The 19330-nt window shown below is 48.2% G+C and overlaps 1 protein-coding gene across 3 annotated transcripts in view; it reads right to left on the reverse strand.

Moving 5' to 3' along the window:
- Nucleotides 1-19330, reverse strand: part of DTD1 (D-aminoacyl-tRNA deacylase 1) — a 153346-nt gene that overhangs the window by 113373 nt on the left and 20643 nt on the right. For all 3 annotated transcript variants that reach the window (XM_062202256.1, XM_062202255.1, XM_062202257.1), the window contains exon 4: nt 5876-5982. In XM_062202256.1, coding sequence (XP_062058240.1) covers nt 5876-5982 — 107 coding nt within the window. The remainder of the gene's footprint in view (nt 1-5875; nt 5983-19330) is intronic.

Consider the following 19330-nt stretch of genomic DNA (forward strand, 5'->3'; position numbering starts at 1 on the left):
AAAAAAAAAAAAAAAAAAGGTGGAAGAAGAGCCAGTCATCTTTCAGATTCCACAGCACACCTCACTGAAGAGGCAGCCCCTCTCTGGAAGCAAACCCATTGGAACTGTCTTCCCATCCCCCTTCCTACCCTACATATTTCTTTCTAATCCCACAGAGGCTATGCATGTCTCAATCTTGACATCCCAAGGTCCAGCACAGGGATAGATGTTTGCTGCTAAGACACGTACACAGAGAAAATTATAGATATAGCCATGAGGATATTCAGAGAGGCATAAAATTAAGAGCTTCATAGAATCAAATGCACCATTTTTCACTGGCCAGTTCATCCCAGTGGTCTGTCAATAAACACATCAGTTAACTCAGAGACGTGTATTTGAAAGTTCATTTTTTTCAGCTCTTTCCAGCATTTCAATTTAGTGAGGTTTTCAATTGCTCTAAATAAATGAGAACATAATTAATGGCAACACTGTGAACTAGACAGGCCCTGGGCTCCAGGGACGAGTCCCTCAAATCAAAACTTCCCCTTGTCACCAGGAAAAAGCATCCATCTGCTCTCACACGTGTGAGGCCCAGGAAGAGAAGCCCCCACTTAGGATTAAAACAAGAGCAAGAGTCAGCTTATACCATAGGAAAGGCAGGCGAGGGGTGCAGCCTGCCCATGTCTGGCTGCGCCTGGGAGAAGTCATGTCCTGGCAACCACGTACCAGGTAATCATCAGAATGTTCCAGAAACATGTTTGTTCATGGAAATGCAACAGGGAAACCAGCTTCTGCCCAGTGGTTCAGCTACTGCTTCCACGCCCTGCTCCTCTAGAAATGCATCTTTCAGAGCAAGACTGTGATGTTCTTCCACCTTCTAACCACATACAGCTTCCAAAAGGAGGACAGAGCTGTAAGGCAGGCAAATCGCTGGTTACCTGGACCAGCCTGGTCTTTACCAGCAGCAGCTGTGTCAGCTGTTAAGAGAGCTGAGACTCTTGAAAGAATCCAGTGTTTGAAGTACAAGTTTGCAAAGAACCACTGCGAGTCCTTTTGCCTCTATTCACCCTCAGAGGTCAGCTAAAAGCTCCAGTGCCCTGAGCAGCCTACCCAGCTCGCTGCAGCAGGGGTAGTACTGGCTTTCACAGACAGCACAGCCCAGGGCCAGGTCGCCATTCCTCCACGAGACGCACACCAGGTCCACCTCCCAGTGCAGCTGGACTTTTAGAAGAGGTGCACACCGAGAAGAAACAAGGGAACGAGCAGGTGGGGAAATCAATCATCAAGACATGGAATTGAGAGAAGAACCCCAGGGCAGAAGAGAGCTCAACCCACCGTCAGGATGGAGAGGAGCCGAGAGCGGATGAGGCACCGGGACTTGCGGGCAAGCCAGCTGGCGAAAGCTTAGAGCGCCATCAGCACGCCGGTGGAAGGCACTAAGAGGGTTTTAAGGAAGGGCATGCACTGGATGGCCCTAGCCAGTTCCTCAGTTACCTGATCCTGTGCTTCACCTTTGTCCCTGCTGCTAACCTGTCACAGGAACTGGGTGACAGCACCCCTTCTCTTCTTCAAAGAGCCAGGCATACCTCTAACGCATCCACACTTCCACACTTGCACAGGCATGCACATACACACTCCCACGCACAGGCACACTCATCCACACTTCCACACCACACAGGCACATGTACACACTGTTCACCTGTGTGGACAGTTTAAAAAGGCCACTTTTTCTTATATATATATATATATTTTTTTTTTGACAGGCAGAGTGGACAGTGAGAGAGACAGAGAGAAAGGTCTTCTTTTGCCATTGGTTCACCCTCCAATGGCCGCCGCGGCCGCGGTGGTGCGGCCGGCGCATCACACTGATCCAATGGCAGGAGCCAGGTGCTTCTCCTAGTCTCCCATGGGGTGCAGGGCCCAAGGACTTGGGCCATCCTCCACTGCACTCCCTGGCCACAGCAGAGAGCTGAAAAAGGCCACTTTTGAAAACAACTAGCATGAAGAACCATTCTTCTATAGTGTACTTGTAGCAGTTTGGAATATAATGGGAAAATAAAACACTTAGCATTAGAACATCAGCGGCTGGAGATGGACGCATATTTATCAATAAAACAAATTTGCTTGGACTCCATCCTATCAAAACAAAAGCAAGCAAATTAACATTTGCTCCAAGAGGAGGCACCTTCTCACTGAGTAGAGGCAGAGAGGCCACAGGCAAAGGCCAGTACCAGTCACTGTGGCCCTTCTGTGCCCACTGGCTGCCACCTACTGGAGAGCTGTGCACCAGACTCCAGGGTCAGGAAACACAGATAACTGACACTAACACAGGACAACACATGCATTTCAAGAGACAGCACCAAAGGATTCAGAAATAACTAGACGTTTGCTATGCTAATAAGTTAACACAGCTCATTAAACATTATAAAAAATAATGCGGGCTGGCATTGTGGCGTAGCATGTAAAGCCGCTGCCTGTGATGCCCACATGCCACGTGGGCACCAGTTTGTGTTCCGGCTGCTCCATTTCCGATCCAGCTCCCTAGCGGCCTGGGAAAGCAGCAGAGAATGGCCCGAGTCCTTGGGCCCCTGCCACTCATGTGGGAGACTTGAAAGAAGCTCCTGCCTCCTGGCTCCTGGCTTCAGCGTGGCCCACTGCTGGCCACTGTGGCTATTTGCAGAGTGAACCAGTGGATGGCTCACTCTCCTCCCCCCACCCCCATCTCTTTGTGTCTTTCTCTCTCTGTAACTCTGCATTTCAAATAAATAAATAAATCTTTCTAAAAAAGAGAGAAATATTTAATTTTGATTTTGATTTTGTGGCTGTTTTATTGTATATACTTAAGATATACAGCTTTTTTATTATTATTTGAGAGGCACAGAGAGAGGGGGAGAGAAAGAAATCTCCCATCCCCTGGTTCACTTCCTAAGAGCCAGCAATGGCTGGGCCTGCACCAGGCTGAAACTGGGAGTCTAGCCCTCAGTCAGGGTCTCCCACATGATTGGCAGGAACCCAGATACTCAAGACATCCCCTGCTGTGTCCCTGGATCTGCATTAGCAGGAGACCAGATTCAGCAGGTGAGCTGGGACTCAAACTTAGGCACTCTGATGTGGGATACAGGTATCTCAAGTGGTGGGTCAATCTCTGGGCTGAATGCCCGTGCCAACACGATGCTTTGATACATGCACACACGGTCACTACAGCCAAGAAAACGACATATCCATCAACTGACAGTTACCTTTATTTGTGTGTGTGTGTGTGTGTTGTGAAAGTATCTAAAATCTGTTCCCCTGGCAAATTTCCAGTATATAATACAATATAGGACTAAAGTCTTCAAACTGCACGTTAGATCTCCAAACTTATCCGCCTCGAATAACTGCCATCTCTGCACCCTTCAACCTAAACAAGACAGCAGCAAGAGCTGGAAAAAAGCTGATAATCCCAAAGGTGTACTGTGTACTCTAACATTTCCAGAAAGATACTTAGACTGGGGAAAAAAAATAAAATTTTTCTCCAAGTAAAGCAGACTAATACATCAAAACCAGAGGCTAGCGATCAAATTAACCCAGAGGGAGTAGCCAGAGACAAGAAGCAAACCAGAAGAGAAGGGTATCCTGGAAAACAGGGCCACAGCGGCTTCCAGGACAAGAGGGCCACGGGGGTAGGGGCTACTGAGCCAGCCAGCAAGGAGGCACGGAAGACAGCCACAAGACGAAGCAGTGCAGACGCCACTGGGGATCTCAGCGACAGCCCTCTCAGAGCAGAGCACCAGGGCAGATGGTTGAGCAGCAGGCAAGCCATCCCTTGCAACACCAGCAGGTTCGAGTCACAACTGCTCCACTTCTGATCCAGCTCCCTGCCAAATGCACTCGGGGAAGCAGTGGAAGGTGGCCCAAGTGCTTGAGTCCCCGCCACCCATAAGGGAGACTCAGATGGAGTTCCTGGCTTCTGGCTTTGGCCCAGCCTGGCCCTGGCTGTTGCAGCCATCTGGGAAGTGAACCAGAGGATGAAAGATCTCTGTCTCTCTCTCTCCCCTGCTCCCCTTTTTCTGTTGCTCTTTCAAGTATAGCTTTTAAAATGAATAATGTTAGCAGAAATATGATGCGTGAGTAAAAGACACAGACCTAACAGGAGGACAGAGGTTGCTGAGAAGGTAGAAGGGATGGTTCCAAGCCCAGGCCAGGGGGGCTCCACAGGCCTAAGATCTCTGTGGCCTCACAAGTTTTGCAGGCAGTCCTAGCCTAGGTAGAAAGGTCGGCCTTGCCCAGGGAAAAACATCCCTGGTATTGTGGGGGAGAAGCAGAAAGCGAGCTGTCGGCCATGATGAGTAAGAAGACAAACAAAGGGAGAGAGGGCAGAAGTCTTGTGGGATGGGGAAATCTAGCAGATTCCACCCTCACTAAGTGATAAGGTTAACACCACCTATAATAAGACAAATTGACACAAGTTCATGTTTGTGCTATATGCTATTCCTGCCAAATGCAAAGCCTTAATATAATCATAGAAACCCCATGTTGAAAAATATTCCACAAAGCCGAATAGTCTCTGAGGGTCAAGATCAAGGAGGACAAGGAAAGACTGAGGAACTGTCCAAGACTGCAAATTACAAAGGAGAAATGACAATTAAAGGAAACATGGGAACCCACATTATCCCTGGACAAAAAGAAGAACCTTAAAAGATAAAAACCTAGTAAAACCCAAACACAATAATGTAATTAATACTGTGTCAATATTAATTTCAGTGTTTGATTTTTATACTATGACTATGTAAAATATTAAGATTAGGAGAGGCAGGAACTCTATCTTTTCTCTAAGTCTCAAGTAATTGCAAAATAAAAAGCTTATATTTTCATGCAGATATTTCATTTGTGATTTTTTTAATGTTACTGGTAATTCCAGGGCCCTCAAGCACTACCATATCGGCCGTGCCCCTACTTCTCCCCTGACACAGCATCAGTAACGGAAAAGAAAGGGTCTGTTCCACCTAGAAGACACGGCTATGCACCAGTCACCCAGCTCTAAGTCTCCACACATCCCTCACCGACTGCGCCCTTGCCCCTCACAGCGTCCCAGGAAGAGAGGAAGGCGAGCAAGCAGAACAGGAACGTCCCTTCAGTCCTTACTCCTCTGCCTGCCAGGCCCACACATCTCATCCAGTGTTAATTAAAGCCTTTTAAAGTGTATTAAGCCCATGTGAGACCAGATAAATGCAACGACATTAACACATTTCCTTTCTTTATTTTAATTACCTGTTTTTCTGGAAGCTCACAGAGGTGGTAGTAAATCTAGGTCAGATGCTGATTTAGAAAAATGAAGGCTTCCAAAGAAGATGTGGCACATCTACCCACACCTGGGACATTATGTCACATGGGGAAGGTACATGGGTAACAAGATCTCACATGGGGACAACATACTGCAGAGAACAGGGGTGACAAATGTCACCTGGATGTCAGGTGGGGAAGGTACACTGGACAGAATGTGGGTAACAGGATGTCACATGCAGATGATACACTGTAAAAAACAGGTTACTAACTGTTCCAAACCAGAGAACCGTCCAGTCCTGGGCCACTACTCTGCTGCCACCCAGTGGCAGGTGAACACCATGGCATCTGGCCAAGGAGCAAGAACCCAGAGGAAGGGGCTGCACAAAGAACATTTCACAGGAATCCAAAGGCAGGAGGAGGCCAGGGAAATGGGCAGTCCCATCCTGCCACAGTACTCAGGGCACGTGGTGCCAACATGCATTGTTGGAAAACGAAGTATTAAAATAAACACAAGGCCACAGCCATGAAGGTCTCTCCACCTCAGACTAAAGATTACTGCAGGGTCTAAAACAAAACTGAAGAGAGACTACAGTCACCCAGGAGACACCCGAGCCCTGTACTCCAGACTCACCTGCTTCGGGTCAGAGGCAGCAGCGCCAGGTGCCGGAGATTCCAGCTCTATGGTCACGGGTCCGTCGTTCTGAATGTGCACTTGCATGTAGGCACCAAACTTGCCATCTGAAAGAGCATTTCAGGCAGTTACCAGAGGTGAAGGGCCACATTCCCCTACCAGGAAGCTCACCCAGGTGGATGAAATCAGAAACCCAGGGAGGAAGACCAGCCCCACAGTGAAGGAAAAGGAGGCTAATACCACAACAAGCGAGAGACGGGCAAGACCAAACAGCACGGAAACTGCCGCCTGCCCAATCGTGCGGAGAGAGAAGGCACGGTCACTCCAACAGTGGAAGAACAGAGGCAACAGGATGTCACCTGGGGAGCTACACTGGGAGAACGTGGATGACAGGATGTCATATGGGGAGGTACACTGGGAGAACACAGGTGACAAGGTGTCACATGGGGAGGTACACTGGGAGAACGCAGGTGACAGGCTGTCACATGGGGAGGTACACTGGGAGAACGCAGGTAACAGGGGGTCACATGGGCAGGTACACTGGGAGAATGCGGGTGACAGGATGTCACCTGGGGAGCTACACTGGGAGAACACGGATGACAGGATGTCACCTGGGGAGCTACACTGGGAGAACACGGATGACAGGATGTCACCTGGGGAGGTACACTGGGAGAACGCAGGTGACAGGGTGTCACATGGGGAGGTACACTGGGAGAATGCGGGTGACAGGGTGTCACATGGGGAGGTACACTGGGAGAACGCAGGTGACAGGGTGTCACATGGGGAGGTACACTGGGAGAATGCGGGTGACAGGGTGTCACATGGGGAGGTACACTGGGAGAATGCGGGTGACAGGGTGTCACATGGGGAGGTAGCCTGGGAGAACACAGGTGATAGGGTGTCACATAGCAAGGTACACTGGGAGAACGCGGGTGACAGGGTGTCACATGGGGAGGTACACTGGGAGAATGCAGGTGACAGGGTGTCACATAGCAAGGTACACTGGGAGAATGCAGGTGACAGGGTGTCACATGGAGAGGTAGACTGGGAGAACGCAGGTGACAGGGTGTCACATGGGGAGGAACACTGGGAGACTGGGTGACAGGGTGTCATATGGCAAGGTACACTGGGAGAATGCGGGTGACAGGGTGTCACGTGGGGAGGTATACTGGGAGAATGTGGGTGACAGGGTGTCACATAGCAAGGTACACTGGGAGAACGCGGTGACAGGGTGTCACATGGGGAGGTACACTGGGAGAACGCAGGTGACAGGGTGTCACATGGAGAGGTAGACTGGGAGACTGGGTGACAGGGTGTCATATGGCAAGGTACACTGGGAGAATGCGGGTGACAGGGTGTCACATGGGGAGGTACACTGGGAGAACGCGGGTGACAGGGTGTCACATGGGGAGGTACACTGGGAGAACGCGGGTGACAGGGTGTCACATGGGGAGGTACACTGGGAGAACGCAGGTGACAGGGTGTCACATAGCAAGGTACACTGGGAGAACGCAGTGACAGGGTGTCACATAGCAAGGTACACTGGGAGAACGCGGGTGACAGGGTGTCACATGGAGAGGTAGACTGGGAGAACACGAGTGACAGAATGTCACATGGGGATCTACACTGGGAGAACGCGGGTGACAGGGTGTCACATGGGGAGGTACAATGGGAGACTGGGTGACAGGGTGTCATATGGCAAGGTACACTGGGAGAACATGGGTAATGGGATGGACCACTGGAAGATCCCTGGCTCACCCCCTGTGGAAGGCCACCTTAGTGCTATATCCTATAAATCCTGCCTCCCCCAGATTCTCCTGGGCCTTCTGGGCTCAGACCAGCTTCATGCTGTCAGACCCCAGACCACCTAACAACCCTAGGAGCAGAGGGCCCCCTATCAGCCTCTGATCCTACCACTGCATCCCCCTAGGCCCCACCTCTGACTCCTGCTACCTCGTGTGTCCCCGCTGAGTCTTTCTCTCAGAGGCAAGACTGGCCCCAGTGGTTGGTTTACTCCCGCCAGCAGACAGGAGCCCTGGAAACATTGGAGGCCCTCACTGTTTGCCATTTGACGGGCAAGAGGCATTCCTCCTGGGTCGCCAGGTCTGCTCAAACAGTGGTGACTCCACGTGGCTTCCCATCATGTTAACATGGCCATTCACATCAACAGGGCTTTTGTTTCAACCAGGAGAAAGACATCAGCTGGGAAGGAAATCATGTGTTTAATTGCATGCTAAAATTACGGCTACAATTAGTAGCAAATTTCAGCAGATGCACTCCCCAGGGAGGCTGAAGGCAGACTCAGGAGGGAAGGAATTATTTCCGACCTTGAATTTCTGTTGCCAGGATATACGGCATATGCCTCACCGTGTTTACCATTCCAAGGAGCAAGAAATTTATGTTCTTTGCTTGTTTTTCCTCAGTTAAGAACAGAACTATTATCTGAATTTCCATTTGTACATACAATAAATCTACGACACCCTTTAAGAGGTCTTAAAATGGTACCATTTTTTCCAGTCCAGATCAAAGGGTAAAGCCCCCAAGAAAAATTACATTGGCCAGGGAAAATAAATGTTTTTAAAAAAATAAAAGACAAAAGCCCATCAACAAAACAGTATGTGGGCTGCTTCAGTGACATCATCAAGCTATTCTCAAATCTAAGCCCCAGGCTTCTAACCAGAGCTGCAGGCTAGGCACGTGTCAAACAGCTTGGTGCCACATGTTCCAAGCAGGACGACCCCCCCTCTCCAGAGCCCAGGCAGCCCTGAACTGGTCCCCAGCAGAGCTGGCCCAGACCCTCACCAGAGCGCCTCATCCCAGGAGCCCTCATATGCATGTCTCTCTGACAATGCCCACTGACTGGCATCACATGTCAAGGTGTTCTGGGCTGTTCTGTTCAGGACAGTCACCCTGGGACAATAGTGAGGGTGCACACGAGTCAGCACATAAGTGTGAGGGAAATCTCAGCCACTATCATTATCATGACACCTGCCACTGGCCAGGGTAGTATGTAGACAAATGGAGGGGCTGGGACATACAGCTATATCCAAAAAGCATGGTCTGCTTCATTTCCTGGCTCTGGCCCCTGGCTCCAGCTTCTTGCTAATGTAGAGCTGGGGAGGCAGCAGCGATGTCTCAATTGGGTTCCTGCTACCCACATGGGAGACCTAGATTGATTTCCCAGCTCCTAACTTTGGCCCTAGCTCAGCCCTAGCCATTATGGGCAGTTGGGGAGTAAACCAGCAAATGGAGAAACAATCTCTGTCTCTCTTCCCCTCTCCCTCTCCCTGCCTCTCAAATTAATTAATGACTTAAATTAAAAGATGGGTTGATTTTAGCAAATACCTCAGTAACTATAGACCATAGGTGGAGGCTAACAGTAGTGGGTGAGCATGTGTTGAGTAACAGACAGTTGCATAGTCTCAAGGTATCTCTACAGAAAACATTGACCAACTGCCAAGAGCGAAACAGTAGCCTGAGAGAGAGAAACCAGGTACCTGCTGACGTGAAACACAGAGAAAGGCCCAATGTCAGTTCTGCAGTGCTCCTTCCAAAAATGCATAACCTCAATCCAACCATGAGGAGACATCAGGCGGGCACACACAGAGGGCACCCTGTAACTGACCAAACAAGTGACTCTTCACAAGTGTCAAGGTCCTGAGAGTCACACAGAGACAGGGTAGGGTCTAAGCAGGTGCCACAGCCACCTGCAATGTGGGGTTCTGGACTGGATCCTGGACCAGAAAAGGGCATCCGTGGCCAAACTGGCCAAGTTTGGATGACGTATGTCATTAAGTCATAGCTATGCCATCAATTTCATTTCCTGGCTCTGTTAAATGTCCCTACCACATAAGATGCCACCAGCAGAAGTCAGATGAAGTAAACTATTTCAGTAACTTGTTTGTATGTCTAAATTATTTCAAAATAAAATGTTTTTAAAATAAAGGATTTTCTTTTTTTAGATTCCACGCAGCATTTTAGTCAGTTCAGTTGAGCGGTTTTTGGCCTAAGCCAGCGTGAAAGGTTGGCATTGCCACCAGCTGGGATGGAGAAGCCTGCAGGCAGCCTGGTCTGGTCTGGGCCAGGGAGTAAGCCCTGAGATCGGGTCAGGCAAGTCTGACACCCAAGTGGTGATATGTAAAGGGACAGCTGGCAGATGAGAATGGAGGCCAAGGTGTGAAGATCCAGCCAAGGAGAAATCTGGGAGTTGCCAGTACACAGCTGGTCTTTGAAGTCCAGAAAGAGGTCACAATGAGCAAGGATGGAGGATAAATGAGGAAAGGCCAAAGAACAGAGCCCTGGCCAGTGTTGTGGCACAGCAGGTTAAGGGCCAGCTCCAGTCCCAGCTGCTCCACTTCCATCCAGCAGCTTCCTGCTAATTCATCTGTGAAAGTAATGGAAGATGGCCCAAGTGCTTGGGCCCCTGTCACCCACGTGAAAATCCAGAATGGAGTTCCTGACTCCTGGCTTCAGCCTGGTCCAGATCTGGCTATTGCAGCCATTTGGGGAGTGATCCAACAGACAGAAGAACAATCTCTCTCACTCTCCCCCACTACCTCTTTCTCTCTCTCGCTGATGCTCTACCTTCCAAGGAACGAGGAAGGAAGAAGGAGGAAGGAAGGGGGAGGAGGAGGAGAAATAATCTTGAAAAGAAAAAAAGCACTCAGCTGTGTGATGTCAAGAAGCCAGTGGGTAGGAACCAGCAGCCACAGAGCCACGAGCTGGAAGGGAATGTGGGTGAGGCAGATGAAAGCAGCGGTGTGAAGTCCTAAAAGTCAAGTGCATTAGTGTCGAGGAGGAGGGAGGAAGCAACAGGATCAAACCCCACTGATGGGACCCTGAGCTGGGACGTGAACTGACTCAGCAAAATGAAGGCCATGAGCCTGGCTGAGGACAGTGTGGGTGGAGGAATGGGGACAAAAGGCTGACTGGGGCGGGTCTATGAAAGCACAGAAGGAGAGGAGTTAGAGATGCGTGACACAGAATCTGCTGTCCACAGGAGCAGGGGAGGGGCTGGCCGCGAAGGTGGGGTTCACGGCCCACTTGAAGCAGAAGGGAGCAACCTAGGCAAGAGGAAGCCATAACTGATGTGGGAGAGCTGGGAGGACAGGAAGGAAGCCCAGGTTTGGTGTGCAGCCCACGGCCAACCACTAGGAGAGGAAAGCTGGTTTCAAGGCAGACACTGGCTGGGAGGGGAGACTTCTGAAAGTCCTCTTCTAAGGGCTTCCATTTTCCTCTGGGAAAGGATAAATAAGGTCAACATCCAGGAGAAAAGGCAGGGGAGAAGGAGCTTGAGTAGAGACTACAGGCAGACAAAAGGATCCCAGAATGAAGGAACGGGTCAGTGAGTTACAACTGTGGTCCCACCTGCAGGCCACGGTCATGGACATGGAGGCAGGATCTCTGCAGCCACACTCAACTGCACAGACGCAGAGGCAGAGCAGGTGGAGAGCTGGCACTACGGTCAACAAACCTCAGCCTTTGTGAGGGAACATGCTAGAAGGAGATTATTGTCATGGACCACAGGATTTACAAATCCATGAGCTTAAGGCACTCCAAATAAAACTAACATAGACTGCTTCCTGGAAGTAGACAAGCTGATTTAAGACTCCATACAGAAAAAAAAAAAAAAAAAGAATAGCTGAGAAAACAGAGAAGAGCTGTGTGAGGGGCCGGCGCCGTGGCTCACTTGGTTAATCCTCTGCCTGCGGCGCTGGCATTCCAAATGGGCACGGGGTTCTAGTCCCGGTTGCTCCTCTTCCAGTCCAGCTCTCTGTTGTGGCCTGGGAGGGCAGTGGAGGATGGCCCAAGTGCTTGGGCCCCTGTACCCGCATGGGAGACCAGGAGAAAGCACCTGGCTCCTGGCTTCGGATTGGCACAGTGCCGGCCGTAGCAGCCATTTGGGGAGAGAACCAACGGAAGGAAGACCTTTCTCTCTGTCTCTCTCGCTGTCTATAACTCTACCTGTCAAATAAATAAATTAAAAAAAAAAAAAGGGGGGGGGCTGTGTGAGAGCAACTTGCCTTACCTGGCGGAAAAGTGTAGGAAACCATCAGTAAGTAAAACAGTGCGGCACGGCATACAGACCGACAGAAAGAACAAACAAAACATACGAGTGCATAAAATACACATAAAAATTCAACAGGAGATCAAGCCAGGATCTCAAATTAGTGAAACAGACGTTTTGTTTTGTTTTGTTTTCCTACATTCCTTTTTTAAGATAGTTTTTTTAAATAAATGATTTTAGGACTCTATTGAGTAAACACCTGGATGAAAGATAAATTTCAAGCCCATGCTTCATATTTACACAAGATAAACTCAAAATAGATCAAAAGTTTAAAGTTAAAAATGAAAGCATAAAGGCACTGGGGGGAAAAAAAACGCTGTATTTCTTTCTAACTTTGGAGTGGGAAATGTCACAGGAGTCACAGAAACCAGGATTCAAACTGCAGCAGACATTTCAAAAAACTGCTTCTATTCTGTTGTTTCTATCAACCTGTGCAGCAAGGTCAAAGGGCAAATGACAACAGATGGAAAGTATCTGAAACTCACAGCACATCGAAAAAGCTCAGAAATAAAGAACTTGACAAATAACAGAAAAACAGACAAAGAACATGAACAGTTCACAGAAAAGGAAACTCAAGTCACTTAAAAACATCTGAAAAATGTTCAACACATTGAGCACCTTAAAACTACAAGAGGGGGCCAGAGTTGTGGTGCAGTGGGTTAAGCCACCACCTGTGATGCTGGCACCCCATACCAGAGCACAGGTTCAGGCCTGGCTGCTCCACTTCCAAACCAGCTCCCTGCTAACATGCTTGGGAAAGCAGCAGAAGATGGCTCAAGTGGTCCCTGCCACCCACGTGGGAGACCTGGATACAGATCCAGGCTCCTGACTTTGGCCTGGCCCAACCCTGGCTGTTGTGGTCATTTGGGGAGCAAACCAGCAACTGGAAGATATGTCTCTCTCTCTATGTCTCTGTCTCTGTCTCTCTCTCTCTTCCCTTATCTCTGACAGTCTGCCTTTCAAATAAATAAATCTTAAAAAAAAAAAAAAAAGGGCAGCACAGTGGCACAGTGGGTTAATGCCCTGGCCTGAAGCACCAGCATCCATATGGGCACTGGTTGGAGTCTCAGATGCTCCACTTCTGATCCAGCTCTCTGCTATGGCCTGGGATAGCAGTGGAGGATGGCTCAAGTGCTTGGGCCCCTGCACTGCGTGGGAGACCCAGAAGAAGCTTCTGGCTCCTGGCTTCGGATCAGCGCAGCTCCAGCCATTGCGGCCAACTGGGGAGTGAACCATCAGATGTAAGACCTCTCTCTCTGCCTCTCCTCTCTCTGTGTAACCCTGACTTTCAAATAAATAAATTTTAAAAAAAAGAACTACAGTAAGATCTCTGTCCCATGGGTAAAATTCTAGAAGTCCACATACACTGCGTCGGCTAAGCGATGAGGCTGTGGCACCTGCTGCTGCAGAGCACCATCCACACAGCTCCCAAGGCTCTTTCCCAAAGCTGAATCGGCCGGGACGTGAAGTAGCGAATGTACAAAAGTATTCAGTGGTGTTTTAAGGGAAAAAAAAATTAGAAACAGGACAAAAGAGCCACACAAGCATTGTCAGTCAGGCCACAGTACACTCCAGAGCTATTAAGGAGATGTGAGGAAGTCTCTGTGAACTCTGGAAAGAATCTCTGGAATACACTGTGAAAATTTTTAAAAAAACAAGATGTAAAACGGTGTGTCACATGCCACCTTCTGAAGGAAATATAAAACTATAGATTCATATTTGCTCATATTTGCATAAAGAAACGGTAGATGAGAAGGAAAAAAGTAACAAAAGTGATTACTAAAAGCATGGGAAGCGGGCAGGAAGGGGACAAAATGAGAGGCACACTTCCCAAGGTGGACCTTCTCCTGTCATCTGATGTCTGGATTACCTGATCACATCATCCATTCAAATGTGAACTGAAAGGCTGCAGCACTCACTGCCTAATTGCAAAACCCACTACAAAGTTACAATAATCCAAAGAGCACATAGGGGCCGGGGCCAGGGCCGTGGTGCAGTGTATTAAGCTCCTACCTATAGTGCTGATATCCAGTATGTGCGCAGTTCAATCCAGGCTGCTTCACTTCAGATCCCACTCCCTGTGAGAGACCCAGATGAAGCTCCTGGCTCCTGGCTTCAGCCTGGCCCAGACTTAGCTATTGCAGGCATCTGGGGAGTGAACCAGTGGATAGAAGATATCTCTCTCTCTCTCTTTCTCTAACTCTGCCTTTCAAGCAAATAAATCTTAAAAAAAAGAGAGAGAGAGAGAGTATACAGTACTTCTATAAGGACAGACACAGAGAGCAATAGAAGAGAACTAAGGGTTCAGAAATAAGCCTGCACATATGCATACAGTCACCTGATTTGCATCAAATGACAGAGACCATTCCAAGAAACAACAAACAGACTTTTCACCAAAGCTGATGAGGCGACTAGATGTCCACAAGCAAAGAATAAAGCTAGACCCTGCTGGCACTGTGGCATAGTGGGTAAAGCTGCCACCTGCAGTGCCAGCATCCCATTTGGACACTGGTTCGAGTCCCGGCTGCTCCACTTCTGATCCAGCTCTCTGCTATGACATGGGAAAGCAGTAGAGGATGGCCCAAGTCCTTGGGCCTATGCACCCCTGTGGGAGACCAGGAGGAAGCTCCTGGCTCCTGGCTTTGGATCAGCATAGCTCCAGCTGTTGTGACCATCTGGGGAGTGAACAAGCAGATGGAAGACTTCTCTCTCTCTCTGCCTCTGCCTCTCTGTAACTCTGCCTTTCAAATAAATAAATAAATCTTTAAAAAAAAAAAAAAGCTAGACCCTGACCTCACACCATATGTAAAAATTAATTTAAACTAGATCAAAGACTTCAATGGAAGAGTTAAAACCATGAACTTCTGAGAAGTAAATATGGGGTTAATCTTCAAGATACCAGAGTCTGGCAAGGCTTTCTTAGATAAAATGCCAAAAACATAAACAACAAAAGGAAAACAAAGAGAAACTGGATTTCATCAAAATTAGAAACTTTGTGCATCAAAGAACACTATCAAGAAAGTAAAAAGACAACCACAAAACACAAGAAAATATCTGCAAATCATTTATCTGATAAGGGTCTGGTATCCAGAATATATAAATCATTCTTATAACTGAACAAACAACTCAATTTTAAAATTAGCAAAGAACTTGAATAGACATTTCCCTGGAGAAGACGTGCAAATGGCCAACAAGCACATGAAAAGACGCTCAGTCTCATTAGTCATTAGGCAAATGCAAGTCAAGATCACAATTACATACTACTCTGCAACCCATAGGATGGTTATGATTTTTTAAAAATCAGAAAATAGCAATTGTTGGCAAGGATGCAGAAAACTGGAACCCTCATACATTGCTGCAAGGAATGTACAATGGTTTGGCCACTGTGGATCAATTTGTAGTGCCTCAGTAAATTATACCATGTGAGCCAGCAATTGCCCTCCTGGAATCACGACAGAATTGAAAACAGGAGTTCAAACAAAAACATGTACACAAATGTTCATGGTGATACAACACACAGTAACTAAAAAGAGGGAAACAACTCACATGTCCATCAGGGTATGAATGGATTAAACAATATACACTATATTCATGAATGGAATATTATTCCTAAGAAGGAGTGAGGTTCTGAAACGTGCTATACCACGGAGGAACCCTGAACACACTGTGCTGAGTTAAAGAAGGCAAATGGGAAGGCCACATAGTATGATTCTATTTCCATGAAACATCCAGGGTAGGCAAAGCCACAGAGACTAAAAGCAAATTCATGGTTGGGGCAGGAGAGAATGGGGAGTGCCTGCTTATTCCTCCAGGACTAATGAAAGGTCCTGGAACTAGACAGTGGTGATGGGCGTACAACATTGTGAATTCATCAAATGCCACTCAGTTCTGCACTTAATCAGGATTAGTTTTATAAGTATTTTACCACAATAAAAAAAAATTAATTTAAGAACAAATCAATACTAGAAATGAAATGGCCTGCGCCGTGGCTCAATAGGCTAATCCTCCGCCTGCAGCCCAGCACACCGGGTTCTAGTCCTGGTCGGGGCGCCGGAATCTGTCCCGGTTGCCCCTCTTCCAGGCCAGCTCTCTGCTGTGGCCTGGGAGTGCAGTGGAGGATGGCCCAAGTTCTTGGGCCCTGCACCCCATGGGAGTCCAGGAGAAGCACCTGGCTCCTGCCTTCGGATCAGCGCTGTGCGCCGGCCGCAAACGCCGGCCGCAGTGGCCATTGGAGGGTGAACCAACGGCAAAGGAAGATCTTTCTCTCTGTCTCTCTCTCACTGTCCACTCTGCCTGTCATACACACACAAAAAAAGAAAAAATCAATACTAGAAATGAAAAATATATGATTGACTTAAAACTCAATGACAGGCTAAGCTCTATACTGGTCTTAATCAAAGAAAGAATTAGGAAACTGGAAGGATTCATCAGGACACAGAAAGGAGAAGGAACGGGACCAGCACTGTGACTTAGCGGATAAAGTAGCCGTCTATGGTGCCAGCATCCCATATGGATGCTGGTTCGAGTCCAGGCTGCTCCATTTCTGATCCAGCTCCCTGCTAATGTGCCTGGGAAAGCAGCAGAGGTTGCCCAAGTCCTTGGTCCCCTGCACCCATGTGGGAGACCCAGACGAGGCTTCTGGCTCTTGGCTTTGGCCCAGCCATTGTGGCCATTTGGGCAGTGAACCAGCAGATGGAAGATCTCTCTCTCCTCTCTCTCTCTCTCTCTCTCTAACTCTTTCAAATAAATAAATCTTAAGGAAGGAAGGCGAGAAGGAACAACTGAGAGATTAAACCACCTATTCATTTGCTCAACAAACCTTTCAAATATAAAAAGGGCGCCAATTAATTCATCACTATTTCTGGATTTTTAGGCCCTGAGTCAATAAGGCTTTGAATTCATCCTACTCCTCCTGCAGAGTGGGCAGTCCAGACTTCTCTCTCATCCCAGGACATTGCAGGCATGTGAACTTGACTGTGACACGGCCGAGCAGGAGCTTCACCCTACGCCTGTATCTCCCCTATACATCTGCCTCTATTGCTTCCAGCTGAGCCGCCATAATAGGCTCTGTTGGGCAGAAAGAAAGACGACCCTGCAATTCATAATCAGAAGTGTGGAGCGAGCTCAGGAAATGAGATAAAACAGAGGGAAGAATAAGGACAGAGAAGGAGTCCAGACAGGAAAGGAGGGATGGAAGGGACAGCAAAGCCACCGAAACAAGTCTGTTCTCAGCTCCCTGGACCCAGAGGCACTCACTGCACAAAATAACTAAGCATCGACTTTACATAAAGCAGCCTGCCCACTGCAGGGGCACAAAACACCACCACACTGCTGTACTATAACTGGAGTAGGGGAGCAGAGGGGTAAGATCAGCTTGCTGTTCACAGTGATAAGGAAGCAAAAAGATGGGATATAAACATGAAAGTGGATATTGCTTCTCATTTGGGAAAAGGGAGACTAAACTTTATGAAGCTGATGTTAAGAGTAAGAGCAAAAAAAGACAGGCAGGAATAAAGAAGTGGATAAGTGAATTACTGAAAACGATGAAAGAATGACAGAACTTATTAACCAATTTAGCCAAAGTCAGCCACACGCCTGTATCAAACATCTACATAGCAGCATTAGCCTGTGCCACAGTTTGCTGGCCCATCAGTCACTAACAATGAGGATGCAACACCACAGTGTAACTTCCTAAATTTACATTAAAAAGAATGCCTTTTGGAGGCATTTGGTCAAATGATTAAGCCAAAGGTTAGGACATCTCTGTCGCACATCAGAGTACCTGGGTTCAATTCCTGGCTCGGGCTCCTGATTCCTGCTGACGAGGACTCTGGAAGGCAGCAGTGATGGCAGAAGTAACTGCGTCCCTGATACCCACATGGGAGACCTGGATGGAGTTCCCAGCTGCTGCAGGTATTTGGAGAATGAACCAGCAGACCAGAGCTGGAAGAGCACTCTCTCTGCCTCTGTGTGTCTGCCTCTCTCTTGTCTCTCTTCCTCCCTTTCCCCACCTCCCCCCATCTTTCTTTCTCTCTCTGGCTCTCCCTCTCCCTCTCTCAATAAGCTTCTATAAAATATAATAATGCCTTTGGCATCACAGTCCTTGCCAAAGTATATAAAACAGGATTCCTCTTTAGCTCACTCACATTGCTAAAATGAGTTAAGTGTAAAAAGAGTAGAAACTTAAATAAATCCATAGAAATCAATCACTAACCATGCAGCAAGGTCTACACGTGGTCTTCCAGCTCCTGATGCCTTCCTTTCGTGGTAGCAGCAACAGGGCCCTGCATACAAAGGCCAACCCAGGCAGCACACAGAGCTCATGCCATCACCAGCGGTCATGCTCACGTGTCTGTCCACATTACTCCAGCTCTCATTGAATGGCCACGACAGCTCAGAGCCCACAGAGAGCACACAGGTAGCTTTTTATTTATTTATTTATTTATTTAACAGGTAGAGCTTTACAGACAGTGAGAGAGAGACAGAGAGAAAGGTCTTCCTTCTGTTGGTTCACTTTCCAAATGGCCGCAACAGCTGGAGCTGTGCCGATCCGAAGTCAGGAGCCAGGAGTCTCTTCCTGGTCTCCCATGCAGGTGCAGGAGTCTAAGCACTTGGGACATCTTCCACTGCTATCCCAGGCCACAGCAAAGAGCTAGACGGGAAGAGGAGCAGCCGGGACTAGAACCCAGGGGCCATATGGGATACTGGCACCGCAGGTGGAGGATTAACCTAGTACGCCATGGAGCCGCCCCCAGGTAGCTCTTTTTAATACCATAGCAGCTTCTGATTTGCACAGGTGAGTGCTCTCTTGGGCTCACTGAAAACAGCTCAGAGCTGGAAACAGAAGTCTGAGAATGGAGGGCCTTCTTATCAGATGTTTCATTTTGGTGTAACATTTGTCTTTTCCTAACTATGAACACAAAGCATGTTCCACACTCAACTTGGAGAGCATTTAATGTCTCATATCAAATGGTGCTTTTAGCCTTCATTCAAGGCTGGAAAGCCTGGGGTGGTGGTGGGGCCTGCAAAGCCACAAGGGACCCAGTTTCCTGAGCCCACTCAGTTAGTCTGGGGGCCCAATTCCAAAGCAGAGGGGGAAAACTGACAAAGCTGTGCTCTATATTTTTTTTTCCCCTGAAGGATTTATTTGAAGACGAGCCAAAGATTGAGCAAAGTTCCACCCACTGGGAGCACCAGAGTTATGAGCTGGAAGATTAGAGATAGCTAAAGGCTCATTAGCACTGCAGAACGGGACTATGTCCCCTCCCCTGGCATCTGGGTGGCATATGCCAATAGTATATGGCAGAGGTGAGGATGTACACTTTTCAAGCCTGAACTTAAAGGGCTGACACCTCCACTTCCTGTCTTGGAATGTCCTCAGAGCAGAA

This window comes from Lepus europaeus, chromosome 10 (genome assembly GCF_033115175.1).
Source record: "Lepus europaeus isolate LE1 chromosome 10, mLepTim1.pri, whole genome shotgun sequence".
NCBI classification, from domain to species: domain Eukaryota; kingdom Metazoa; phylum Chordata; class Mammalia; order Lagomorpha; family Leporidae; genus Lepus; species Lepus europaeus.